This window comes from Haliaeetus albicilla, unplaced genomic scaffold (assembly GCF_947461875.1).
Source record: "Haliaeetus albicilla unplaced genomic scaffold, bHalAlb1.1 scaffold_58, whole genome shotgun sequence".
Lineage (NCBI taxonomy): Eukaryota > Metazoa > Chordata > Aves > Accipitriformes > Accipitridae > Haliaeetus > Haliaeetus albicilla.
In genome coordinates, this window is record NW_027212496.1 from 225018 (window position 1) to 252555 (window position 27538).

Consider the following 27538-nt stretch of genomic DNA (forward strand, 5'->3'; position numbering starts at 1 on the left):
CAGGGTGCTCCGTGGACTTTGCACAAATCAAGCAGGCTGGATTCGTCAGTTGTGTCCCTTTTATACAGTAACAATTGCATCTAATTTATTAAACTACTCCTACCTAATACATATTCAAACTATCTGATGCGTGTGCGTAGCATTGCGTAACCCTGACGCATCAGATGCCCTCTCTGCACGCGTGGGGGTCTTGGCTGGCCTTTGGTGGTCTTTTGAGGAGGTATCCCCTCCTCGCTTTGACCGCTCAGTCGCTCTGTATCGGGTCAGCGGTCCGTTTTCCTGCCAAGAGGGACGCACCATCCATGAGGAAGAGCAGAAGGGATCAGCAGTGGTGCTCCAGGTGAGGCACCGTTAAACAGGAAGACTAGAACAGATCAGACTGATCTTGGCTAAGTGACTAAATTTAAACCAGGACTTTCTAACCTACCCCAGGGTTTTCTGTATCTGACATCACTTCCAGCGGCACCTGGGCTCGTGGCACCGGTGCCGTATTGCTGGCACTGGTGACTGTGGACCTTGATGCTCCTAGCTGCTGAAGTCAGCGTGATCAGGCCGGAGAGCTCGTGGGTGAGGGAAGTCGGAACTGGGAAAGGCTTCTCCGTTTTTCCTCCTCCCGCAGGACGTTTTTGTGCTACTTACCCGCTCCCTCCCCAAAAGGGGGGATCTCCTCTGCCCCGGTGCTGCTTGTCCTGCTGCTGGCTTTGCTTTATTAGCGATTGACTTTCTTGGGGAGGATAAGTTTGTATCAAAATACTGTATAGACACCGGGTGCTCCTCCGATCGATGGTTGCTGTTACGGCTTGTTGGCAATTACAGTTGCACTAGAGAGAGAGAGAGCTACAGGGTCCGTGTCGTCCCCGGTCCCCCCCCCCCGCAGACACGCACACGCACCCACCCACACCCACACCCCGAGGCAGTCTGTGGCAGAGCGGAGCGGTTCAGGGGAGGAAGCCCCCATGGCCGTGTGTCGCAGGGGAGGCGAGGGACCCCCTTTTGTCTGCCGCCTCGCCCCCCCCCGCCGGGGCAGCTCCCCAGGGCTTTGTGCGTGACGCCGCTGTCAGTCAGTCCCCCCCCCGCTGTGAGGGCAGCGCTGTCAGTCAGTCCCGGGGCGGACCAAAGGGGGTCCTCCCGTGCCCCCGCCACAGGGGGGTCGCCGCCAGGACAGAGCCGGCCCCGGCCCCGGCCCCGGCCCCGGCCCAGCCCTGGGGCTCTCCCGCTGCCCTTCCCGGGCACCAGCGCAGCCTGCCGGGACAAGGGGGACCCGAGGACGGACGGACGGACGGACGGACGGAGCGGCGGGTGGCTCCCGGCGGAGAGAGCTTCCTCCAGAGGAGAGCCCTCGTCTCCGGGAGCTTCCCTGGAGCAGCCTGGGGCCGCTGCCCGGCTGTCACTGCGACTGGCAGTCGGTCGCCGAGGCGAGCTGCCCGGAGCCGGCCCGGCCCGCAGCGGAGCGGAGCGGAGCGGAGCGGAGCGGCAGGTCTCGGCCCAGGGGCCGCGCCACCCCCAGCCCTTTCCGAAGCGGCCTGGGGAGCGCCGCGGCCAGAGCGGGCAAAGAGAGCCGGGGGCGGCAGTTGGCGGGGAAGGGCGGCGTGCCCCTGCCCGCTCCAGAGGGGAGTTCGGCCGGGGGAAGGAGCCGGGCGACGGTAGCAGAAAGCCACGTCCTCTGCGCTCGCCAGCAGGGACGTGGCGACCCGGAGAGAGCTCCCACGCAGCCTCAGGGCGTGCGAGAGCCTGGCCCTGGGAAGGGCTGGCAGGAGCGGGACCAGCCCTGTGAGGTGGGACCGAGGGGACGACCTGCTCAGCTCAGCTCAGCTCAGCTCAGCTCAGCCCGCCGGCAGCGCTCCGGGAGGCAGCAGGAAGGGGAAGGCGCACCAGGGACTCTGAGAGCCTCCGGCTGCTGGACCCGTGCTCTGCCCTCCCCGAGGCGGCAACGGGCGCCAGAAAGCACCCGCGAGCCGGGGGGCCCTGGATCCTCCCGCCGCCGGGGGAAAGGAAAAAGGGAAAAAAGGGAAAAGGAAAAAAGGGAAAGGAAAAGAGGGAAAAGGAAAAAAGGGAAAGGGAAAGGGAAAGGGAAAAGGGAAAAGGAAAGGAAAGGGAAAGGGAAAAGGAAAGGGAAAAGGGAAAAGGAAAGGAAAGGGAAAGGGAAGGGGAAAGGGAAAGGGAAAAGGAAAGGGGAAAAGGAAACGGAAAAAAGGGAAAAGGAAGGGGAAAGGAAAGGGAAAAGGAAAGGGAAAGGGAAAGGAAAGGGAAAAAGGAAAGGGAAAAAAGGGAAAAGGAAAGGGAAAAAAGGGAAAAGGAAAGGGAAAAAAGGGAAAAGGAAAGGGAAAAGGAAAAAGGAAAAAGGAAAAAAGAAAAAGGAGGCCAGGCTGGGGGCGGCAGGCGAACCCCCTCCTCGCCTTCCCAGGTGCCTCTCAACAAGAGGCGTGAGGCTCCGGAGGCAGAAGGCCAGTCCAGGGAGGATGTGGAGCTCGGGCCAGCTGCGCCAGAGGTGTTGCCACGGTCAGAAAGGCCTACCCCCGTATCACGACCACCTCCCCGAGGAAGCCAAGACGGCTTAGGGGTGTGGGTGACTCCCTTCTGAGGGGAACAGAGGGGCCGAGATGCCGGACAGAGCCTCCTCTTAGGGAAGCCTGCTGCCTCCCTGGGGCCCGGGTTCAGGGCAGCACTGGGAAACTTCCCAGCCTGGGACGGCCCACGGGCTATTGCCCACTACTGCTCTTCCGCCTGGGTGGCGACGAAGCTGCAACGCGTGGTCCAAGGGCGATTGAAAGAGACTTGGGGGGCCTTGGGATGGTTGGGAGGGGAATCTGGAACACGGCTTATTTTTCACTCTCTCCTTCCAGCTGCGGGCAGTGACACTGGAAGAAAGAGACGGACCCGGTCTGTTAATACGTGGGTCGTGGCTGGTGTCCCCACCAGAGTTTTGGGTTTTTCGATAGTGGGGTGGCCGGCACGGCCCCAGGCCTGCTGGTGTCAGATGGGATTCGCCTTTCTCAAAGGGGGAAGGGGGTCTTGGCTCACGAGCTAGCGGGGCTCATTGGCAGAGCTTTAACCTACACTCGAAGGGATGTTATGGAGGCACACACAGTCAAATCCAACAGGTGTTAAAGCTCAGCTTTATTCTTTCGTAAAAAGTTAGTTAGAACTCCAGTAACATTTTGTAAACCACAGGCTCAGTGATGTAAGGGGAATTAATACTACACAGCCGACTTAAGAACTCTTAAGATTTAAAATGATGACTCAAAATGCACGTATCACTCACCTAAAAGTTGAGGGCTCTCTACCTTGAGGAGTTACCTCGGGTGGCGTCCCGACCCAAGGGGGAGTCCCTGACTGCAGATCCGCTGCTCTTGGGAGGACTGATTCCAAAATGTCCTCCGGCAGGACCCTCTTTACACCCTTGTTGAATCTGATCTGTGATCTTTGATACTGAAAGCAGAGGTCAAAAGACTGGGAGATGCCTGGGAGTCACAGGTGGATCCCGGAGGGGAGAGCTTCCTCCAAAAAAGAAAAAAACCTCAAGGGTAGCTTCCTTGGAGGAGTCTGGGGCTGATACCTGAGATCTTAGGTAGGTAAAGCAGAGGACAAAAGCCTCTGGGAGATGACTGGGAGGAGGCTCAGGCAGCTGCCAGAGTTGAGCTGTATCTAAAGGAGAAAAAAAATACCTGGAGTAACTTACTTGGAGGAGTCTGGGGCTGCTACCTGGGATCTCTGGTCCTGAAAGCAGAGGTCAAAAGACTCTGGGAGATGCCTGGGAGGAGTCTCAGGTGGCTGGCAGAGTTGAGAGATTTATCTAAAGGAGAAAAAATATTTTGAGTAACTTACTTGGAGGAGTCTGAGGCAGGTAGCTGCGATCTCCGGTACCGAAAGCAGAGGTCGGAAGACTCTGAGAGATAACTGGGAGGAGTCTTGGATTGATCCCGGAGGAGAGAGTTTCCTGCAAAAGAGAAAAATCATCTTGTGTACCTGCCTTGGAGAATCCAGGGCTGCTACCTGGGATCTGAGGTCCCTATAAGAAAAGGCCAAAAGACTCTGGGAGATGCCTCCGGGGAGCCTCAGGTGGACCCTGGAGGAAAGAGCTTCCTCCAAAGGAGAAAAATCATCTTGGGTGGGTGCCTTAGGGAAGTCTGGGGCTGCTACCCGGGATCTCAGGTGCCTAAAAGGGAGGTTAAAAGCCTCTCGTGGTTGCTGGGAGGAGTCACAGGTGGATCCTGGAGGAGAGAGCTTCCTCCAAAAAAGAAAAAAAAATCTCAAGGATAGCTTCCTTGGAGGAGGCTGCGGCTGCTACCTGGGATCTGATGTCCCTGTAAGAAAAGGAGAAGGGTGAATGTTAAATTTCCCTGAGCAGAACTAGCACAACAGTCTAGGGGGGAAAAAAAAAAAAAAATTGACACTGGGACTATAACGGTGTAGGAGACTGAGCCGTTTCTCAGACAGGGCTCTGAAATTTAATAGAAGCTATTAGGGCATGTGGAGAACTAGGGGTAAATTGGTAAACTGGACTAAAAGTGCAAGAATGCAGGCAGAGACCTGATGAGCATCCCAGTGATTCTGGGGGACTCAGACAAGCTCTGCTAACAAAATTTTAATGATGCACTTGCAATTAGTGTCCTTGTGGGTCAAATGGCCCCTGACAGCAGAAACAAAAAAAAAAAAAAAAGAAAAAGAAAAAGAAAGAGAAAAAAAAGAAGAGGAGCAAAGCAACAAGAGGCTGATTTATTGGCAGTTGCTTTTGCAAGGAGTTTACAAGTGAGATAAGGATTAGGAAGAAAGATGATCAGGTACAGGGTCTGAACTAAGACCTAGAAAAAGAGAAGGAGAATGTGAAGGAACACTAGAAGAAAATGTTACTATTGTGGAAACCTGGGATATGTGCACCAATAAACATATTTTTCTAAACATGTCCCTGAATGACCAGGGAAGTTAATGGATGAGGTAGTGTGTTTGGCTACAGTGGTCAAGAAGAGGAAAGGGTTAAGGAAGAGGGATGTTAAAGGAAAGAGGAATCAAGTGTATTTGTGGCTGTGCTGAGAGAAGCCTTTGAAGTAAGCAGGGGGAGAGGACTGATGGGGACCAGAGCAACCTCTCCCAGCAGAACCTCTGGTTAAAGCAAAGCTGGGAGATGAGGAAACAGAATTTTTAGTCAACACCGGGGCTACGTATTCGGTCTTAAATACACTAGAAGGAAATTTAAGTAACAAAAGCATAAATGTCATTGGTGCGACAGGGACTCGTGAGACCTGGCCATTTTTCAAATCCCTGAAATTTAAACTTGGAAAACAATGGGTTACTCGCCAGTTTTTATATTTTCCAACTTCTCTGAAAACTTTTCTGGGTAGAGATTTACTTGAAAAGGTAGAAGCTGAAATCAGATTCAAAGATGGGGAAGTTGAAATTTTAATCCCAGAATCTAAATATGTCGAAGCCATAGCCTTGTTGTTACAGGATACAAATCCCAAAAGGGACAAGATACCTTGAGAAACAGAAGATGCAGTGATCCCCATCGTTTGGGCAGGAGAAGTTCCAAGAAGGTCTAAGAGAGCGGAACCAGTAAGAATTGATCTAAATCTAGGATCATCACCGGTAAGAATTAAACAATACCCTTTAAAATCAGAAGCGAGAACTGGCTTGGTACCAATAGTTCAAAAATTCTGAAAATATAACTTGCTAACAGAATGTGAGCCAAAAGATAACACACCTATCTCACCAGTAAAGAAAGCTAACGGAAAAGATTACCGTTTAGTCCAGGATCTTAGAGCAATAAATCAGAGAGTACAAGATATACATCCAGTTGTTGCAAACCTGTGTACGTTACTAACTACCCTCACCAGTGAACAAAGCTTTTTGCTTTTGAGTGGGAAAATCCTGAACCAGGGCGAAAGACACAATATACTTGGACGGTTCTACCACAAGGCTTCAAGAATAGCCCAACTATTTTTGGAAATCAGCTGGTGAATGAATTAGAGATTTGGAGAAAAGAAAATGGACAGGGAACTGTATTACAATATGTAGATGACATCTTAACTGCAGCGGAATCTCGGGAAATTACTGTGTATGTACCACATACGGTAGTCACAGTTTCGGAACAAAAAGGGGGGCATTGGTTGTCCCTCAGCCGTACGCTGAAATACCAAGTGGTACTACTAGAACAAGATGACATCGATCTCAAGACCACTTCAGTTACAAATCCTGCAGTGTTCCTCTCCACTGATTGAGCGGAGAGTTCACCAGAACACGATTGCTTACAAACTGTAGAGGAAATATATGCTAGCCATCCGGATCTTAAAGACATTCTGTCAGAAAATCCAGACTGGGAGTTATATACTGATGGCGGTGGTTTTGTTCGCGATGGGAAGAGACTGTCAGGATACGCTGTGATGACCTTAGATGGCATAGTAGAGGCACGAGCCTTATCTCCCAAAACATCAGCCCGAAAGGCAGAACTAATAGCCTTAACTCGAGCATTGGAACTGAGTGAAGGGAGAAAGGTTAATATCTGGACAGAGTCTAAGTATGCTTTTGGAGTTGTACATGCCCATGGAGCCATCCGGAAAGAGAGAGGACTACTATCAGCACAAGGAACTGAAATCAAGCGTGCTGCACAAATACAAGAACTATTACAGAGCATTCAAAAGCCAATGGCGGTAGCAATAATGCATTGCAAAGCCCACCAAACAGGAAAAAAACCCACCAGAAATAGGTAATCAATTGGCACATGAAGCTGCCAAAGAGGCTGCAGAAGCAGGCATCATGGCATTATTACCAGAAAAAGAAATAACTTTACCGGAAACACCACCTAAATATGATAGTAAAGATGCTAACAATAAAGTCCTTACAGGCACAAGAACAAACAAACAGATGGGTGGGCTGTCACACCCACAGGGCAAATAATAATCCCACCCTCATTAGTGAGAGAAATTGCTAAATGAGAACATTGCTAAATAAAGAACAGCGGGGAACTGAAAATTTAGTAAAACATCTTCAAAAGATAGTTATAAGCCGAGCAATGACAGAAATTATCCGATCTATCATGGAAAAATGTGAAATTTGTTGTAAAAATAACCCAAATACCAGTAATAAATTAATATTGGGGGTTACAAAAGGAGGAAATTCCCCAGGAGACTACTGGCAAATTGATTTTACAGAACTGCCTAGAAAAGGGGGATATAGATACATTCTTCTTCTAGTTGATACTTTTACTGGATGGCCAGAAGCTTTTCCCTGTCACACCAATTAAGCTAGAGAAGTAACTAAAATCTTGTTGAAAGAAATTATCCCGAGGTTCAGTATCCCTTTAGGAATGTCCTCAGGCAGAGGACCACATTTTGTTGCTGAAGTTATAAAACAGTTGAGTAAAAACTTAGCCATAACATGAGGTCTCCATACCCCTTATAGGCCACAATGAAGTGGAAAAGTAGAAAGAATGAACTATACACTTACATTGCAGATCGGGAAAATATGTCAGGAAGCATCAATGACTTGGATACAAGCGCTACCTTGAGCGCCGTTAAGAATTAGAATACAACCTCGTGGTAGAAACAGCTTGAGCCCTTGCAACTTACTTTATGGAAGGCCTTACCAGGCCCCACATAGACCAGGAACAATTCACATTAAAGGGGAAATGGACTTGAATAATTACTTAATGTCTTTGGGAAAGACTGTACAGGAATTGCACGAGTACGTGACGACAAGCAGGCCCTTGGAACTGGATACACCAGCCCATCCATTTCAACCTGGAAACTTGGTCTACATCAAGTCGTGGAATTTGGAGCCGCTAACTGAGAAGTGGAAGGGGCCATTCCAGGGGCTCCTGACTACTTATACAGCTCTCAAGGTCCAAGGGAAAGGCCCGTGGATTCATTATTCCAAGATGAAAAGGGCTCCAACCTCATGGACAGTTGAACAAGAGTCTCCCCTTAAATGGAAATTGAAAAAGTTATGACTGATTTTTATGATTTGTTTGTAACAATTACGGTAGCAATTGTGCCAGATACCATCTTGGGATCAGAACCTCCATTTAATTTTAACACAGAATATAGCTCAAATACTCCACAAAAGTGATTGTTGGATTTCTACCCAAATGCCAGGCTCTGGACAAAGCTAAGTCCTACCCTTGATAGGAGTGCCACTGCCAATAAATGTATCATTATTTAACAATCCACAATATGGTAAAGGACATCAGACAATGCATGGTGGCCAAGCCTCTCCGGAAAAAGACAAGAAGGAAGGTTACAAGTTACCATCACAAAAGATAACCTAAATTCCACTGTATGCTTATATGGGCCAGATAATGACTCTCTAAGCTCCTACACCCTTAAGTCTGGAGAAGATGGGTGTGATGATTACACTGCTAGACGAAATGACAAAACTTTTGTAGGATGTTTCCCAGGATGGAACAGGACCAGATCATGTTGGAGGCCCGCACTAAGTCATACGGACACATCAAATCACTTTGGCCTCCAAGTCCCAGAAGGAAGCGGTTGGTATTGGTTATGCGGAACATGTGCTCGAAAAGTACTGCCTCCCAATTGGCAAGGAGCATGCCCACTAGGAGCCGTAGTCCCCAGTGTAACAATAATTGACAGATTGCATGAACAGAGCGGATGGGTGAAACTTTTCTCAAACAAACCAGGAGGGTTCATAATCCCATTATAGATCATTCCTCAGGATTCCATAGTTTTGCCAGATGGTTTATCCCTTGAATTGGAGTTAGTGAATTGGAAAAGGCAATAGTAAATACATCACCTGTTATAGAGGACATTGAAAACAGAACCGCCGGTGCCATACAGGCATTACAAATCGAAATATCTAGTTTGTCTCATGTAGTAATGCAGAATCAAATGGCTCTTGACTTAACTACTGGCTTCACAGGGAGGTGTTTGTACAATTGTTAATACGAGCTGCTGTACATACATAGATCAAAGTGGCAGAATTTCTACTCATCTAGCAGAGATTTGGAAACAAACAAAGATCTTACATCAGGTTACGAAGGACAATACATCCTGGGGATTTGAGGACTTATGGCACAAACTTACCTCATGGCTACCTAATTGGATTTGGTTGAAAAATCTATTCATTATTGCAATAATCGTAATCTGTGTGTGCATCTTAGCCTGCATAATGATTCAGTGCTGTAGCTGTTATAATCAAGTGTACATGAAAATTAAGATTGGGTATTGAGGCTTTGGATTTGTAGGTCCAAAGTCTCAATAAAAGGGGGGGGAGTTGATGCCTTGAATAAAGGCATGAGAAGGAAAACTTCACTGTATCGCTGGAAAACTTCACTGTATTGCTGCAGTGACGGACATTTGCTTGCTTGAATAACTTTGAAATTTTGGTACGTACTAATTAGATAAGAAAACCTTGAGCTTTGTCAATGGTATGTGCTAAAGTCGCCAACAGACAGGAGGCCTCGGGCCTGATATGCGTCAACAGAGAAGAAGTCTTGGGCCTTGATGATAAGCTTTGAGTTCTGCTGAATTTTTGTAATTAAAACTTGCCAAGGCCAGCTAACTAGGAAGAAGAGATGACCTGCCCCGCGCATGACCAAAGGGCGGGCACTATGTAAATGATAATAGGAATTTGTATATGACTGGAACAATATAAATTTTGCTTGCTGTAGGTAATGGTGTGCAAGCTAGGTGGAGCGATCCCCCATGCACCCAGTGCTGCAATAAAGAATGCCTGCTTTCTAAAACTCCAAAATTGAGTCTTAGAGAGTTTCTTTGGCCGGCTTTTTCACTAACAGTCTTGCCGCACCCGATGGGGAGAGGAGAACTGAGTGGACTCCAGCGCGCACCGACCCGTTGATCGGGGACTCCATCGGCTCCTCTCCTGCAGTCAGGCGGTAAGCGCACAATGGTGCAACGCTATTGGAAAAGAGATATTTTCTGATAGATAAATAAGGGAAGAAGGAAAAGTCTCAGGGGGAGTAGCAAGCATTTGGGGACATTTTGTCCTCTTTGGGCTCTGTGTAAGATGCATCAGGAAAGTTATGCAGCAGGAGCATAATTTCCTTCCTACACATTGATTTGTAACAAAGGGAGACGTCCCTCGTTTTGGTGTATGAAACACTGGGTTCGATTCTACACATTGTTTCTGTAATGAAGGGAGACATCCCTCATTTGCTGTACAGAACGCTGGTTTAGAATTGGTACCGATATGGGCAATGCGACTTCCCAGGAGACTCCCCTTTGTTCTCCCTTAGGATGCATCCTGAAAAATTGGAACAAGTTTGGAGAGGATCCCCTAAAGAAAGATAAATTAAAAGCTTATTGTGCACAATGGTGGCTGATGTATGAATTGGAGGATGGAGAAAATGGCCAGAGAATGGATTGCTGAATTATAACACTGTTTTACAATTGACGTTGTTTTGTAGAAAGATGATAAATGGGGTGAAGTTGCGTATGTTGATTTGTTTTTTAAGATGTGATCATGAAAACTGTAAAAACGTAGATTGTTGGTGGATGATGCTTATGGAACGTATTAGCAGAAAGTATTAACGGAAAGGGAAAGAAAAAGAATTGTTGTACTGGAAAAGAATGTAAAAGGCAGTGTGTTAAGGACGGTGGGGAGGCTGACGATGTGCAGATGTTGGTCCCAGAGGGGAATCTGGTAAATGTAGAAGGAAGGGATGAGAAAAGGAAATCGCAGGATAGTAGTGATTATCCTTTCTATTATTGTAGTATGCATTGCCATTAGTTGTGTTAAAAGAATGATTGTAAGATCTATCTCTCAGGTAAGGGTTCACCCAGAAACTGAGGAATACATAACTCTACCAAAGCAGACAGACACAACTTATACCAATACATCGGTCAAGGAGGACATACATGTGGTTGAATTGTGACGCAGGTCACGGGGTGGATTGTATGGATTGTCTGGCTCATAGCTCCCAAACAAGTTTCACCATGTCTAGTGCACACAGGCGACTCATGGGGGGTTACAAAAGCGACCCAGCCTTGGGTTGCCTTGAGGCCCTGTCTCTCTGCAGAGATGACTCACTCACGGGGAGCTGTGTAGACAGCTTAGCCCTGGGTTGTCTGATAAGCCCTAAACTAAACAGGGCGGTGGCTGCACCATTCAAAGAACCAAAACCTGAACTGAGCCTTGAAATCCCTTAACAAATAGTATGCCTTGAGTCTCTATCCAGCCACTATTCAGTTGCCCGAAGGAACAAAACCCAACAACAACAACAAAAACCCAAAAGGGAAAGGGAAAGGTATCCTGTGCACTATTTTTGGAGCATGTCTAACTTGTGCACAGGAGGAGGCACTGAAATCTGATACAGCAAAGATAATGGGTGCAGCTGATCTCATTGAAGCTACAAAATTCAGTGCACTAGAAACTGAAGTGACCAAAACTGCTTTAGAGGCAGGATGGAAAATAAGTGCGGCCTTCAGTGTTCATAATGGACAATTGGAGGTTGAAAAGACATTTTTGAAAGATTAATTAAATTCTGAAAGGGAGAAGAATAGAAAACTGCTCGGAAAATTAAATTTGTTGTAAGGAAGACCAGCCCACTTCCAGGTCAAGAGCAGGGAGTGAGAATTTTAGCCCAATCTCAGGGAGAACGAGGGGACAGCATCCCATTATACAAGCTCCCTTGAGACGGGCAATAGGGCTGGAGGGACAGCCAGTATTTGTACATGTCCCGTTCACGACCTCAGATCTATTCAACGGGAAGCAATCAGTGGGGTCCTATCGAGAAAATGCGGACACAATGCCCACAGAAAGAAAAATTATTTGCTGAATCCTCAAGGAAAAGGGGGCCAGAATCAAATACTAACCTAATTATGCTAGGGACATCTGATACTGAGTAAAGGGGACTGGGGAGAATATTGAGATTTCCCCAGCCGATCCCCTGGTTCCCATAAAGCTGGGGAACAAAGTTACAAATTTCCTGATAGTTTTCATTAAAAAAATTTCATTCCATAAAACAGGGTTGCTGTTTTAGGGTGATTTCGCAGATTCCCGAGAAGGTGAACACACACACTGACTAGAAGGGGAAAAGCAAGCATTTATTAACTACAGACATGCATTATGCTAAGGGTATCTTGTAAAGCAAATTAACATACCGACCCGAGGACTGTGAGGAAGATGGACCATCCGTACATTCTTGTGCTGTCTTGCACCACGAGCTCAGCCCAGCAATCGGTAGGTGCCGGCTTTACGTGGGCGTCCCCACGGAGGCAATGGTGGCCTCGCCGTACACCAGCCCCATGCTCTCCAGAAAAATCCCGGTATTTACACATTTGCAGAGGAATGGGTTTCGGCACACGTGGCCAGCGGGTGCCAAAACACGCCTCAGTTGCAACATAGGGAGCCTATGACGCATGCGCTCGCTGGCCAGGCGCGCTGCGCGAGCCGTAGCCACCCTGTCTATTGGTTCATGGGCTTTGTACACGTGGCATATTGTCATAATCCAGCAGTCACGCGCCGACCATGCTCACAGATGGACTGAACAAGTGTATTCCAGCAGACCACACCTACAGGATGAACCCCTGCCTGATGCAGAAGTAGAGCTCTTCACTGATGGCAGCAGCTCTATGCTGGAAGGAAAACGAAGAGCTGGATATGCAGTGGTAACAAATGCCCAACCGCTAGAGACTAAGGCACTGCCTAGCAACACATCCGCTCAAAGGGCTGAATTAATAGCATTGATGCGAGCTCTAGAACTAAGTCATGGAAAAAGACTAAATATATATACACACAGATTCTGAATATGCATTTGGGGTGGTGCATGCAATTTGGGGGCAATTTGGAAGGAAAGAGGACTGTTAAACTCACAGGGAACTCCAGTAAAATATGGGACTGAAGTTATGAGACTGCTGCAAGCGGTTCTCTTACCAAAGGTTGCAATAATGCATTGCAAAGCCCACCAAAAAGGAAATAGTGAAATTATAAAAGGAAATTGGAAGGCTGATTGTCTTGCTAAAAAGGCAGTTCTAAAGGAGCTGAAATTTGAAGAAGCTTTAATTCCAGGGCCTCGTTTAGAATTACCACCACCAAAATATACTGAGAAGGAAGATGAATTAGCAGAACAGATAGACTGCTCCAAAAATGGACAAGGTTGGTGGATAACACCGCTAACGCCATTATTGATTCCTGAAAGAATGATGGAAACTTCGCTCAAGAGATTACATCAGGAGATGCATCCAGGAGAAGACGCATTGACAATAACTGCAAAAAGAAATTTTTTTTTGGACCAAAGATACAAAGGGTAGCAGACATGGTAGTAAAAAAAGTGTACCATCTGCTGTGCTAATAATCCAAAAATTGGGAAAAAAGTTATAGGAGGAATTGTGAAACAAGGAATAATTCCTGGGGAATACTGGCAAATAGATTTTTCAGAGCTACCTAGGTATAACGAATATAAATATTTATTGACATTGGTAGATACCTTTTCTGGCTGGCCAGAGGCTTTCCCTTGCCATGCCAACAAAGAGCTAGAGAGGTAATTAGAATCTTATTGAAGGAAATAATACCCCGATTTGGTATTCCAGAAGGAATCTCCTCTAATAATGGGCCTCATTTTCTTGCAGAAGTCATGCAAGAGATTTCTAAATTTTTACAGATTAAGTGGGAATTACACACCCCTCGGAGGCCACAATCAAGTGGGAAGCTAGAAAGAATGAATCAAACTCTTAAAAGGCAACTTGCTAAACTGTGTCAAGAAAACACACCTTAAATGGGTAGAAACTTTACCTATAGCTCTTTTACGAATTCGAGTAACTCCTAGGGTCAAAGGGAAAGTAAGTCCTTTTAAGGTTGTTTATGGGAAAGCATATCCCATGAGTCTTTCTAACATCACAGGAGACCAAATGCATATAAAAGGGCAGGCTGATGTTAAAGAGTATTTGATTTCTCTTTCGCATACTTTATCTTCACTACACAGGTATCTAAATCAGAAGGCCTCTCTCCTGTTGGATAAAGGTGGAAAGGACCTCACACCATGTTATTGAAAACCTGTACTGCAGCCAGAGTAGAAGGAATGGACTCCTGGATTCATTACACGCGAGTGAAAAGAGCACCAGAACCAGATCAGGGAAAGTGGACAGCCACAGACTGGGAAACTCAAATTTCAGCTAATATCTGAGACCATTGAACTTTGAGAGAATGAAGAACCTGAATATTATAATATCCCATTTGGTACTAGCAGTAGGTCAAGAGAATTTGGTTTTACAGCTTATCCAGTCCTTTGGGCAAATCCAGAGTGTTAGTGTAACCGCTTGTCTCCCTCCATCTGAGCTGGCAGACAATCCTTTAAATTGGGGAATATTACCTTTCTAAGAAAGAAGAAGAACAACAATGGAAATAGGGTGGTTAAATAAAATATTACATGGAACAGGATCCTCCCTTACTGGATGGCTGGCAAACCTAATTTAAACTTCGACCACTGTTGTCATTATTACAATCATACTTTGTGTTGTTTTAAGTTCTATCAAGAGACTGGTTTTACAAGCCATGGCTAGAGCATATGTAACGATAAAATGAAGTAGTGAGACTTATGAGACTCATATGAAGAGATCTCATAGTCTCAAAGAGGGGTGTATTGGCTTTGTGTGGCAAGGCTTTGGTAGCGGGGAGGGGTTACAGGGGTGGCTTCTGTGAGAAGCTGCTGGAAGCTTCCCCTGTGTCCGACAGAGGCAATATCAGTCGGCTCTAAGACGGACCTGCCGCCGGCCAAGGCAGCACCTCTGTGATAACATATTTAAGAAGGAAAAAAAAGTTGCTGGGACAGACAGAAATGGCAGCCTGAGAGAGGAGTGAGAACATGTAAGAGAAACAACCCTGCAGACCCCCAGGTCAGTGAAGAAGGAGGGGGAGGAGATGCTCCAGGCGCCGGAGCAGAGATTCCCCTGCAGCCCGTGGGGAAGACCATGGTGAGGCAGGCTGTACTCCTGCAGTCCATGGAGGTCCACGGTGGAGCAGATCTCCACCTGCAGCCCGTGGAGGACCCCATGCCGGAGCAGGTGGGTGCCTGAAGGAGGCTGTGACCCTGTGGGAAGCCCGCGCTGCAGCAGGCTCCTGGCAGGACCTGCGGATCTGTGGAGAGAGGAGCCCACGTTGGAGCAGTTTTTCTGGCAGGACTTGTGACCCCACGGGGGACCCACGCTGGAGCAGTGTGCTCCTGAAGGACTACACACCGTGGAAAGGACCCATGCTGGAGCAGTTCGTGAAGAACTGCGGCCCGTGGGAGGGACCCATGTTGGAGAAGTTCATGGAGGACTGTCTCCCGTGGGAGGGACCCCACGCTGGAGCAGGGGAAGAATGTGATGAGTCCTTCCCCCGAGGAGGATGAAGCGGCAGAAAATAACGTGTGATGAACTGACCGTAAACCCCATTGCCCGTCCCCCTGTGCCACTGGGGGGGGTTGGTAGGGAATCCGGGAGTGAAGTTGTGCCCAGGAAGAAGGGAGGGGTGGAGGGAAGGTGTTCTGAGATTTGGGTTTATTTCTCATTACCCTACTCTGGTTGATTTGTAATAAATTGAGTTAATTTTCCCCAAGCGGAGTCTCTTTTGCCAGTGATGGTAATTGGTGAGTGATCTCTCCTGTCCTTATCTCGACCCACAAGCTCTTTGTTATATTTTCTCTCCCCTGTCCAGCTGAGGAGGGGGAGTGATAGAACGGCTTTGGTGGGCACCTGGCGTCCAGCCAGGGTCAACCCACCACAGGGGGAAATGATGTACTTAAGAAATTATGTACTTAAGCCACACGAAAAAGGCCACAAAGGTCTTGTGAAACAAGATCCCCTTTGTATAACCAATGCATGCCTTGCTAACGACTGTGCCCCTGAAGAAGAACTAAAAGACTGAGAAGAAGGGAACATCCTACCCCAGGAGGCGCCAAAAAGTTGAATAATTGCTAATAGGCATGAAGTCAGAAAAATCTTCGAAAACTGGAGGAAAGGTAAAGAAAGGTGGCAGGGGGAGATCATGACCACCAACTCAATTCCACACCAAAAAGACTTACCCCCCCAACTCTCCTTGAGCATGTGCTGTAAAAGAAAAGAACACTGTACCTTTAATTCCAAGCAGGGAAACTTTAGCCCAATGGAAACTGTGCGAGATAAGCGACTCCCAGTAATAGTTTTTGGAAGAACTTTGGAAATTGAATATGTATAACTGAACTGTATAAATTGCTTGCCCGTTTAGGCATGAGGGGTGCTAGCTTTGCGGATTACCACCTAGCCCCCATCTTTGCATAAACAAGAACTGGAATAAAATACCTCTGCTCTGTGTTTATATTGGCATTTTGCACAGTGGGTAAATGACCCCGCTTTTGGGACAACAGTGGGGCAGGCAAAGCACCGCATCCCGCAGGCCGAGGGGCTCAGGCACCCACGTCGCTGCCGGAGGATTGCCGGCAAGAGGTTTGGCATCTGGAGAGGGGCTGCTGGGCCAGGGTGCCCAGGCACCCACCCCACTCCCCCAGCCGCAGCCACGAGTGCTCTCAGTGCTGGAGCAGAGGCCGTAGCAGCTGCCTGTGCCCAAGCCTGTCCCAAGCAGAGGGAAGACTTTGCTGGCGAGGAGCAATCCAGTGAAGGCATTGCTGAAATTGCTGGGCTTGAAGTTGCTGCCGGGCCAGGAGGGTGCCGCGGGGTCCTTGTGCAGGAGGAGGGGTGGCAGCGCCTGGGCACCGTTCAACTCCGGGGAGCTGCAGAGCAGGGAGTCCCCGAGGCCGTTGGGGAAGGTCGCGGCCACCGCCTGCGCTTTCCAACCCGGCTGGTCCATCAGCTCCTCCGCCACCTCCCTCTCGGCCCCGGCTGTCTTCTTGGAGCCCTTCCCGCAGAGCCGGACCACCCTGATGCTCTCGCCACGCGGACAGCTCTGGTGGCCGAGGTCCTCAAGGCTCCTCAAGGCTGAAGCGCTCCCCAGGCTCTTGTACTCCACCAGTGCGCAGTGCTTGCTCAGCAGCTCGGGGAAGTCTGACGTGTATTTCCGCACATCCGAGGGCAGCTTGCGGCCCGGCCGCAGGATGCGGATGGAGGCGATGGTGCCGAAGGGGCTGAACATCCTCGTGATGGTCTTGAGGAAATTCTTCTGGAGCAGCAGCAGCACGTCCTGCTCCAGGGTCAGCAGCTCCCAGGCCAGCAGCAGTCTGCTGGGGGGGACACTCAGCAGGGACTCGGGGATGGGGACCCATGATACCGAAAAGCCAGTCGAAGAAACTCTCTAAGACTCATTTTGGAGTTTTAGAAAGTAGGCATTCTTTATTGCAGCGCTGGATGCACGGGGGATAGTTCCACCTAGCACGCGTGCCACAGCTTCAGCACAAACAGGTTATATGGAGTAACCAATTACATATTAATCAGATTAGTATACATATACATAAAAGTTATTGTAACTGAGTATCATAGTATTGCCTACATCTGATCACATGCAACGGTTCTTCATTTGAGTCAAAGGGCTGCTTTTGCGACCACCGATCCGTTTCAAATTCTGTTGGCTGACCTTCAAGTCTTGTTCGTCATCCTTGTTCTTTGATCTTGGAGCTTAACATGGTTTCAGTCATATATGGTCAGTTTCAATATTAATCTTATCTAATGTACAGGAACATCCAGTCATAAGAGCAAAGAACTGTAAAACTTAGGAGTAACTACCTCTACTAGTTAATTACTTGGCTACACTTCTGTCTCTTTTTTCAATCATAGTGTTAGTATAAGATTTCTAATAATTATTTACCAAATCTCACTTTTACAGTCACCTAGCAGCAAACCAGTTTCCACGGCTGGTACAAAATATTAAAACCAACAAATATTTAGACATACCATACAGAATGTATGGACATATGCTATCACCCACCGCCTCACTTTGGTGCCCTCCTCGTTCACCTCCAGCAGCTCTGAGAACCGCAGGGTGTAAAGCGTCAGCCACCAGTCATGCGTCAGGTATTTCACCTGAGGGACAGAGGGGGCCACTGTGTCACTGTGAGTCTCCCCAGGCAGGGACCACCCTAAACCCATCATCGAGGCAGGCTGCACCCCCATCAACCTGAGGTCATGGCACAGCAATATCCCCCTTTCAGGATTTGTGGGAGAAGGCCGCCTGTGCTCCCGGACCATGGCAAGAAGACACAGCTTCCCTGTACATCACACCACCAGTGCTTCCCTGCAGTTTTTTAGTTAAGGCATGATCTCTCCCAGAGCAGCCTGGGGGAACCACGGGCAGAAGAGGTGAACCCAGCCCTGGGCTTGGGGTTTGAGGACCCCTCACCGCTTCCACAGCCACCCTCCCTGGGTGGAGAACTGCTGCAGCACGTTGAAGGCAGACAGCAGGGCCCAGCTCTGCACCACCAGCGCTTTGCCGGGACACAGGCAGCCTGAGCAGAGCCTGGACCTCCCCGAGCACCTCACCGCAGACAGCCAGAGCACACCCAGACACCCAGGCATCCTCCACGTGGAGGCCACTTCCCACCCCAGCTGGCCAACGCAACGGGCTGCCTACCTTCTTCAAGGACGTCAGCAGTTTGATGCTGACGAAGCCCATCTTGTTCTTCTGGACATGTTTCAGGTGAACTCTGCTCATTACAACACCAAAACACACCTCCACCCCCAAAGTTACCCACCTCCAAGGTGCGACCACCCCCCCACTGAGCACGCGCTCTGAATTTTCTCTAGCGTATGCCTTTAAAAGCAAACCGAGAGAACTTTATACCAATCAAAGGAAAGCTATGTGTGACTAGAGTCACTCAAGCTCCACCGAAAAACTCAGAAAATATAAAAGGGCTTAAGAGAGGAGAAATGTCAGGGAAGACACCATCACAGACAAGTCGGGAGGACATCGCTGACTTCTGGCATCAGTCGATGGGCTGAGCCTCTCTCCCCCCCGCCATAGGGTTGCCTATTGTGTGAGATTTGAACACTCGGCTGTACTGAGTGCTTCCCTGGGAAACTTAGAATTCTTTAGAGCTCTTTTCTTTCATCATTTAACGCGCCTGTAGGCAACGGTATTGTCACCTGCACGTGCTTTGCAGACAGTCTATTTATCACGGGCAATCCAAAAGCACCTGTACCGTTGCTTTAATAAACTGTGCTGCTCATTCATCTAGTCGTGATAATTTGTTAGCGCAACCAAACTCCCTAAGTCTGGTCATTCTCGTGCGTTGAACGCAGCTAAGCCAGAGTGCAGTACGCTATTAAGGGCATCCCTCATCGTGATAGTTCAGCACATTGAACGCGACCGCCCTTAGAGCGTCGAATTGGACATCACTCAGAAATTAAACCCAGCCGTCCCCAGCCCCTCTGACATCTGAGGATAAGCTGGAACGCAAGGCGGTTTATTTTCTGCCAAACTTCTGGACTCAGTAACACCACACAGCCCCCGGGGCCGGCGCCCCAAAGGCCTTCCTCCGAAGGATGCTGGGCCGAGGGGCGGCGGGCAGCGCTGCGCACGGGGGGCCCCCTCACACCACCCCCCCGTGTCGCAGTGCCACCACCCGGCAACGCAGCAGTCACAATGCCCCGGGGCACTATAAAAGGGGCAGCCTCCCCTGTCCCACTGCCAGTCTGCCTGGCAGGCGGCCCAGAGACATCCCAGAGGAAGTCTGTGAGGAGCCGCTGGAATTACTTGCCGGGCGCTGAGGGAGGAAGACCGGAGGCTGCACCAGGCTGCTGGAGACGAGAAGAACCACCAAGCCCTGGAGGTGCCCGAGGCCATCAGGCTTTTTTGGATGGAGAGCTGTGGCAAGACCAAGGGAATGCCTTCTTGAGGAGCACTGCAGAGCTCGCCGTCCTCACTCCCTGCGGAACCAGTGGCAGCAGCCGTAAGAAGTGGGATGCAGAGATGTTGCCAGGGCTCCCAGTGCTTTGGAGCACCCGCTGGTGGCCCGAAGGCGTGGGAAGGATTCTTGCCCCCAAGGTCGATCAGGCCGGGGGCACTTGGCCACTCTCGGAAGCCCCGAGGTGGCTCCAGGTTCAGGGAGAACAGGGCTTGGGCATCCCCTGGGGGGCGTGACCAGCCTGCGGGACCAGGAGGCAGGTCTTGCTCACACGTGCTCAGGGAATAGCCGATCGCCAGCTCTGGGGTCAGGAAGGAATTTTCCCCCGGCGCAGATTGGCACTGGGCCCCGGGGGTTTTTTGCCTTCCTCTGCAGCACTGAGCAGGACCACTTGTCAGGGCTCCTCCGGTCCGTTTTGGCTAGGTTACTGCCTGCTGCTCGTGCAAGATCTTGGGTAGCAGCCCCAGACTCCTAAAAGGAAGCTACCCTTGAGGTTTTTTCTTTTTTGGAGGAAGCTCTCCCCTTTGGGATCCACCTGTGACTCCTCCCAGGCATCTCCCAGAGCCTTTTGGCCTTTTCATAGCTATCTTTTCTTAGGATCTTAGGTCCGTAAAGCAGAGGCCAAAAGATTCTGGGAGATGCCTGGGAGGAGTCTCAGGTGGATCCCGGAGGAAAGAGCTTCCTCCAAAGGAGAAAAATCATCCGGGGTAGCCTCATTAGACAAGTCTGGGGCTGCTACCTGGGATCTCAGCTCCTTATAAGAAAAGGACAAAAGACTCTAGGAGACGCCTGGAAGGAGTCACAGGGGGATCCCGGAGGGCAGAGGTTCCTCCAAAAAAGAAAAAAACCTCAAAGGTAGCTTCCTTGGAGGAGTCTGGGGCTCCTACCTGAGACCTTAGGTAGGTAAAGCAGAGGACAGAAGACTCCAGGAGATGCCTGGGAGGAGTCTCAGGTGGCTGTCAGAGTTGAGAGATTTCTCTACAGGAGAAAAAAAATGTCTTGAGCTACTTACTTGGAGGAGTCTGGGGCAGGCAGCTGGGATCTCGGGTCCCGAACGCAGAGGTCAAAACACTCTGGGAGATGCCTGGGAGGAGTCTTGGGTCGATCCCGGAGGAGAGAGCTTCCTGCAAAGGAGAAAAATCGTCTTGGGTAGCTTCCTTGGAAGAGTCTGGGGCTGCTACCTGAGGCATTAGGTAGTTAGAGCAGAGGCTAAAAGACTCTGGGAGATGCCTGGGAGGAGTCTCGGGTGCATCCCGAAGAGGAGAGCTTCCTCCAAAGGAGCAAAATCATCTTGGGTAGCGGCCTTGACGAAATCTGGGGCTGGGCATCCCCTGGGAGGCGTGACCAGCCTGCGGGACCAGGAGGCAGGTCTTGCTCACGTGCTCAGGGAATAGCCGATCGCCAGCTCTGGGGTCAGGAAGGAATTTTCCTCCGGCGCAGATTGGCACTGGGCCCCGGGGGTTTTTTGCCTTCCTCTGCAGCACTGAGCAGGACCACTTGCCAGGGCTCCTCCGGTCCATTTTGGCTAGGTTACTGCCTGCTGCTCGTGCACCACGAAGATGGCCTCTCGTGCCCTGCAGCTAGGGGGAGGAAGGCTTTTTTTCCCCCACGGTGGGCTAGCAAGTGTCCCCGGGGGTTTTTTGCCTTCCTCTGCAGCACTGAGCACGGCCCCTCGCCAGGGCTCCTTTGGGCCGTTGTGGCTAGGTGCCCGCTGCTCGTGCTCCACGAAGGTGGGCCTCGTGCCCCGCATCCGGGGGGAGGAAGCTTTCGGACTCCCAGGCCGGGCTCCAAGGGATGCTCCCGGGGGTTGCTTCTTGTCCTCTGTAGCACTGAGCACAGCCCCTTGTCAGGGCTCCTCTGGGCCCTTTCGCCTAGCTCCCTGCCTGCTGCTCTTGCACCTCCAAGGCACCGCTCGTGCCCTGCCTCTCTCGGGCTCTCTTGCCCAGTGCAAGTCTGGAGCGGGAGCGGGAGCGAGCTCTGCTCTTCCCTTAGCTCCATTTCCCCAGGGCTTATGGCTTGGGCAAAACAGCCTGTGCTTGGAAGGGCTCCAGGCTTGCTGCCCCATCACGAGCTGCCACTTTTCACCTCTCCCTGCACGCAAATCAAGCGCAGGGCCGGCACGAGAGCGCCTTTTGTGCATCGTTGGCCAAGAAGCACAGCGGCGGAGCAAGTTGCCGAACGCAAAAATACGCTTTTCACCTCTACCTGTCATACTTTGGAAAATACCCCACGGTACCACACACCTCCTCCTCCTCCTCCTCCTTCTTCTTCTTTTGTGTGTGGTCGGTCCTGATCCTCATTCTGCACGTTCTCACTCTTCAGGAAACAGGGACTGCTTGGCCTGTATTCCTCCTGCTACTTTCTGTAGCTCTGGGACTTGCCTTTGCCAGGATGCAAAGGATGTTTTCTCAAGCTCAACTGAAGAATGCATCAGCCTGCTCCTGGCTACACAGGCACATTGTGTTAAGGCTTGTGAGCATCAGCTCTGAAACAGACTCAGAAAAATAAAAATAATAGCCTGTTTCCACTTGCAACCTTTGTGTTATGTGTCCTTCAAAGTGGTTCTGGAGCTGAAACCCCCCTGGCGTTTCAGGCAAATAACAGTCTCGTTGGTATTTGACTCATGGTGAGCACAGGGAACAGAGCAGAGTAGAACAGAACAGAATAGAATGGAATAGTTCAGCTGGAAGGAACCTACAACCATCATCTAGTCCAATTACCTGACCATTTCAGGGCTGACCAAAAGTTCAAGCGTGGTATTAAGGGCATTGTCCAAATGCCTCTTCAACACTGACAGGCACGGGGCATCCACCACCTCTCCAGGAAGCCTGTTTCAGGGTGTGACCCCCCTCTTGGCAAAGAAATGTCTCCTCATGTCAAGTCCGAACCTCCCCTGACAGCGTGGTAGCAAGTGTCCCTTGGTGCCTTGGTAAGGAACGGTGAGGAAACCGTGCATGCTCTCTACATCTCTGCAGAGTTCCTGCAGAGGGAACCAAACCCCTGTCTTTCACCTCTGGCATCACCACAACCAAAGGAATGTCTGTGGCCTACATGCCCTTATTTACATAGTCTGAAGGTACAGATCCATTTTGGCACCAACGCACAAAATGGCAAGGAGACTACCTCTCTTAATCTCTCAGTACTCAAAATACTAAATCCTAAAGGAAAAGGAGACTTGCCAGGGTTTGAGGTAAGATCCGAACATCTTCCCACAAACCGAGGTAGGCAAAGAACTCTCAGAAAGGTTCAAGTCACAGGTGAGCTGTGGAAGTTTCACCCATGGCTGAAGCGCCTTTGGTATCCCGTATAAACACGGCCAACGCGCGTGTTTAATAGAAAGGCTGCACAGCTGGGTTTCAGTGGGACAAGGGGATGTGACGGCAATAGCAGCAATGGGCTATTTTGACAGTTTGGAAGAGCTGTCTGTCCTTTGCCTGGCTGGGCTTTGGTCACGGATCCAAATGGTCCACGTCTGAATACGACCAACCTTTCCTTCCACCACACCGGGGTCACCTCCGTGCACTTGTTCCTCAAAGCCTGGCTTACTTCCGTGGCGGGCTCTTGGCACCCACCATCCCAACCTATGGCTCTGGTTACACTTTGGCTTGCCTCCAGGCTGCCGCTGCCGAAATCACCCCCCTTACGCCCCACGAAAAGGGGTTGTGTCCAGCCACATCAAGTCCCTGCTCCTCCTGGCTGCGGGGCTGCATAGGCTTTAGCTCTGGCGCAGAGAGGGGACGGCTAATAGGGGCGGTCTCTGCGCTGCACGCTTGGTTCCTGCCATGGCCCGAGAGAAGAGGAACAGCACCAGGCTTCTCCTTGCGAGCCGAGTGGCAGAGCAGGCGCCAGGGACACCCAGCAGCTGGGCCCAGGGCATGGCCGCCAAGGGCAGGGAGAGACCCCCGGGCCTCCTGGGCACAGCGACAGCCCGTGGAATGATTGCTGGAGATGACTTGTCGGTATGACACACGTCCCCCCGCCGCCCCCCAAGGGAAGGTGAACCTCCAGGGAGGAACGCAGTGCACACGTAAAGAATCGGTTCTGTGGTAGCTCCCTAAGCAACGTGACCTGCAACTTTAGACGTCAGCAACACCAGGGAAGCTTGGTACGCTGACTCTGAAAAGGAACACAGAGGGTGGAGCGGAGCCGAGACCCCGCGGCCAGGCTCGGTGATCGCAGGGGTAGGCAACCGGAAGGATCAGAACGAGAACGCTTGGTCCCTGCATTGAATCCACTGAAGCAAGGAGGTAAAATAACGGCGGTTCTGTCGAGCTAACGCCCTACACTTCTGGTTTATATCACACGTGCCCACTTCTGGGGTACTCACACGCAACAGCAGGTCCTTTGGGTGAACTTTGCTCATTACAACACCAAAACACACCTCCACCCCCAAAGTTACCCACCTCCAAGGTGCGACCGCCCCCCACTGAGCATGCGCTCTGAATTTTCTCTAGTGTATACCTTTAAAATCAAACCGAGAGAACTTTATACCAATCAAAGGAAAGGTATGTGTGACTAGAGTCACTCAAGCTCCACCGAAAAACTCAGAAAACATAAAAGGGCTTAAGAGAGGAGAAATGCCAGGGAAGACACCATCACAGACAAGTCGGGAGGACATCGCTGACTTCTGGCATCAGTCGATGGGCTGAGCCTCTCTCCCCCCCGCCATAGGGATGCCTATTGCGTGAGATTTGAACACTCGGCTGTACCGAGTGCTTCCCTGGGAAACTTAGAATTCTTTAGAGCTCTTTTCTTTCATCATTTAACGCGCCTGTAGGCAACGGTATTGTCACCTGCACGTGCTTTGCAGACAGTCTATTTATCACGGGCAATCCAAAAGCACCTGTACCGTTGCGTTAATAAACTGCGCTGCTCATTCATCTAATCGTGATGAAAAACAAAAGAAAAGAGAAAGCCCCAAACCCAAATGTAAAGGAGCCTCAGCGCCGGAGGACGAGCTCTCCTCTCTCAAAGCAGCCTGGGGGAACCACGGGCAGAAGAGGTGAACCCAGCCCTGGGCTTGGGGTTTGAGGACCCCTCACCGCTTCCCCAGCCACCCTCCCTGGGTGGAGAACTGCTGCAGCACGTTGAAGGCAGACAGCAGGGCCCAGCTCTGCACCACCAGCGCTTTGCCGGGACACAGGCAGCCTGAGCAGAGCCTGGACCTCCCCGAGCACCTCACCGCAGACAGCCAGAGCACACCCAGACACCCAGGCATCCTCCACGTGGAGGCCACTTCCCACCCCGGCTGGCCAACGCAACGGGCTGCCTACCTTCTTCAAGGGCGTCAGCAGTTTGATGCTGACGAAGCCCATCTTGTTCTTCTGGACATGTTTCAGGAGGAAAGCATCCTTGGCCAGGTTCTCGTCAGAGAGGTGGAATTCCACCTGGGACGCAACCCTCCTGACCAGCTGCCGGTCAGGGACAGAGTAGCTGCAGTCCAAGAGATCAGCCCCCAGAACATCGCTCGCATCGCAGAAGCTCCCGGCAAAGCAGCAGGGACACGGGTGTGACTTGGTGGCCTTTGGGATGTGCAGCACTGCCCGGTCCCAGCCACAGCGGTGCAGATGGCAGAGTGTTGAGGAGCGGGGTGGCTCAGCTGCGCTCTGAAATGAAACGGAGTTTTATGGTTTTAGAAGCGCGCTTGCCTTCACGCCCCCAGCATCGGTCCCTGCCACAAGTTACGCAGCAGATGGCCTTGCGCAATCTTGCAGCCAGAGGTGCCTCACCAACAGAGCGCCATCTCTTTAATTAACAGGATACAGGCCAGGAGAGATCTTTGGCCTCTGGTTCACGGCAGTTGTCCCGACTCCCCCAGGCCACACACTGTTCACACAGCGGGAGCGAGAGGCCTGTGTCCTTGGTACCAGGGGGTCCTTGCTAGTGCCGAATCCTCCAAGCACGAGGAGGGGATGTACTAACCCCATCCCTGGGGTCCCGTAGAGCGCAAACAGCCCCAGCGCCCCGACACCGGACGTTGGGCAGAATCCAGTCCTTTTCTGGGAGCACGCGGCGGCGGGTACCGTCTCCTCCTGGGTGTCACGCACCCAGGGAAAGCGCCGCCCCCTCCGAGGGGGATCCAGAGCTGCTGCTTTTCCCATCAGGAGACTAAAAGACCTGACAGCACTACTGGAGCGAGGGCTGGGGGAAAGCGTGCCACCGAGCGACACCGCGTGACCTTCCTTCGCGCCCTCGAGGTCCTTTTTCCTATTTCTGCCTCGCTCCGGTCAACGCAGCGAACAGAAGCACGGGCAACAGTCGCAAACGCATTTGCCATCTGGCGCAAGGAGGCTGCGGCTGCAGCTTGGTCCCCGCTCGGCTCGGCTGAATCAACTTGTTCTTCTTCCCCCACCGGAAAAATACTGTTGAAAGCAAAGAGGATTTGCACCCGCAGACCCTGAGAGCCGCCTGTAGGCCCCGGGGGCACCCCAGCCTCCCTTAACCCTTTCCCTCCCCAGGAGGAGCTGGGGAGGCTCTTGGGGGTGGGGCGGAACACAGGGAGCCCCCGCATTCCTTCCGGGGAGACGCCAAAGAGTCCTTGGCAGCCAACAGCCAGAAGGGACCATGGCGCGGCCACCAGTGCAGCTCCCACTGCCTGGGCCCTGGGGCCCCCCGGCGCCCCAGCTTTTCCAGCCATTCACGCTCCCCAAAACCTTCTACCCCCGAGGTAGGGACCGACCCCAACCCCTGCAGCCCAGGGACGCTCTTGGGGGGCAAGAGCAGAGGTGACCGCTGGCCATCGCTCCTCTCTCTCTTAGGCTCAGCCAACCTGTGCCGCCTGCCCGCGCGGGAGCAGCCCTTCCCTGCAGCCCGGGCACCCCTGGCAGGGGGGACACCCCAGGCCCCCCAGGCACCACCAGCAGGTATGGCACCCCAGTCTGCTCTGGCACCTTCCCCATCCCCATCACACCCGTTCCCCTGGCACTTTTCACATGGGGGTTCAGCAAGCCCCGGTGAGCATCCTTGCCCTCGCCCGGGCAGCGCGTGCCCAGGAAAGCCCATCTGCAGAGAATTTCCCACATATTTGGGGCCACCTCTCCCATTTCACCTCCTAGATACGAGTCTCCTCCCCGATTTGCAACCCCGTCCCACCGGCACAGCAGCTCACCCTGTGGGGATCGCCCCGGCCACAAGCTCCCCACGCCCCTGGCCCAGAGCTGGGGGATGTCGGCCATCGGGGCCGGCTCGGCGGGTGCCCCTGGAGAGTCCCCCCGCCCCAGCACGGCTCCCCCTCACCCACACAGGGCTGCAGAGAGCTCCATGTGGCTGCCTCTTCGACCCCCGCGTCTTCCGCATCCAGTGGACAACCACCCACCTGCCTCCGCCGGCCACCGCCACGCTCGGCCAAGGCGCCGCTTCTCTGCCGGGTGCTGCCCTGTGGCGTCCCGGGGGCTGCGGGGCCCCCCTGGCCTGGACAGCCCCAGGGACCCCCCAGGGCCAACCACAATACCTCACACCCTGTGAAAATCAGAGGAGTGGCGTGGCCCCAGCCCCTCTGGAGCTGCCACTGTCCATCCCCGGCTACCAGCACAGCGAGGGGCAGTTGGCACAGATCAACATCCCCAGCACGGCCACCCCTGTGGGGGCACCCCTGGGCAGCGATGTCCCCCCCAGCCCCTGCGCTGCCAGCCACAACCAAGCCGTTGGGGACACTGCAGGCGACCTTGCAGTGTCCGAGGAGATGCTCCTGGAAGAGGCCCTAAGGCTCTTCAGTTGCTCCCTGGATGGAGTGGGGGTCAGCCAGGATGGTCCCAGCAGCAGCCCCATGTCTGGGGACCCTGCTGGCACCAGCGGAGCGGAGAGAGGGATGGCCCCAGC

General features: G+C 51.6%; 1 protein-coding gene and 1 long non-coding RNA gene across 2 annotated transcripts in view; both read right to left on the reverse strand.

The window, feature by feature from the left end:
- The window catches only part of LOC138684226 (uncharacterized), a 524231-nt gene that overhangs the window by 80368 nt on the left and 416325 nt on the right, over positions 1 to 27538 (reverse strand). The window lies entirely within an intron of this gene.
- LOC138684229 (la-related protein 6-like) lies at positions 16243 to 25206 on the reverse strand (the record flags this gene model as incomplete). Its single annotated transcript, XM_069777936.1, has 3 exons — positions 16243 to 17173; positions 17806 to 17900; positions 24994 to 25206. Coding segments are annotated over 3 exons (1239 nt in total), but the record flags the coding sequence as incomplete, so codon positions are not given.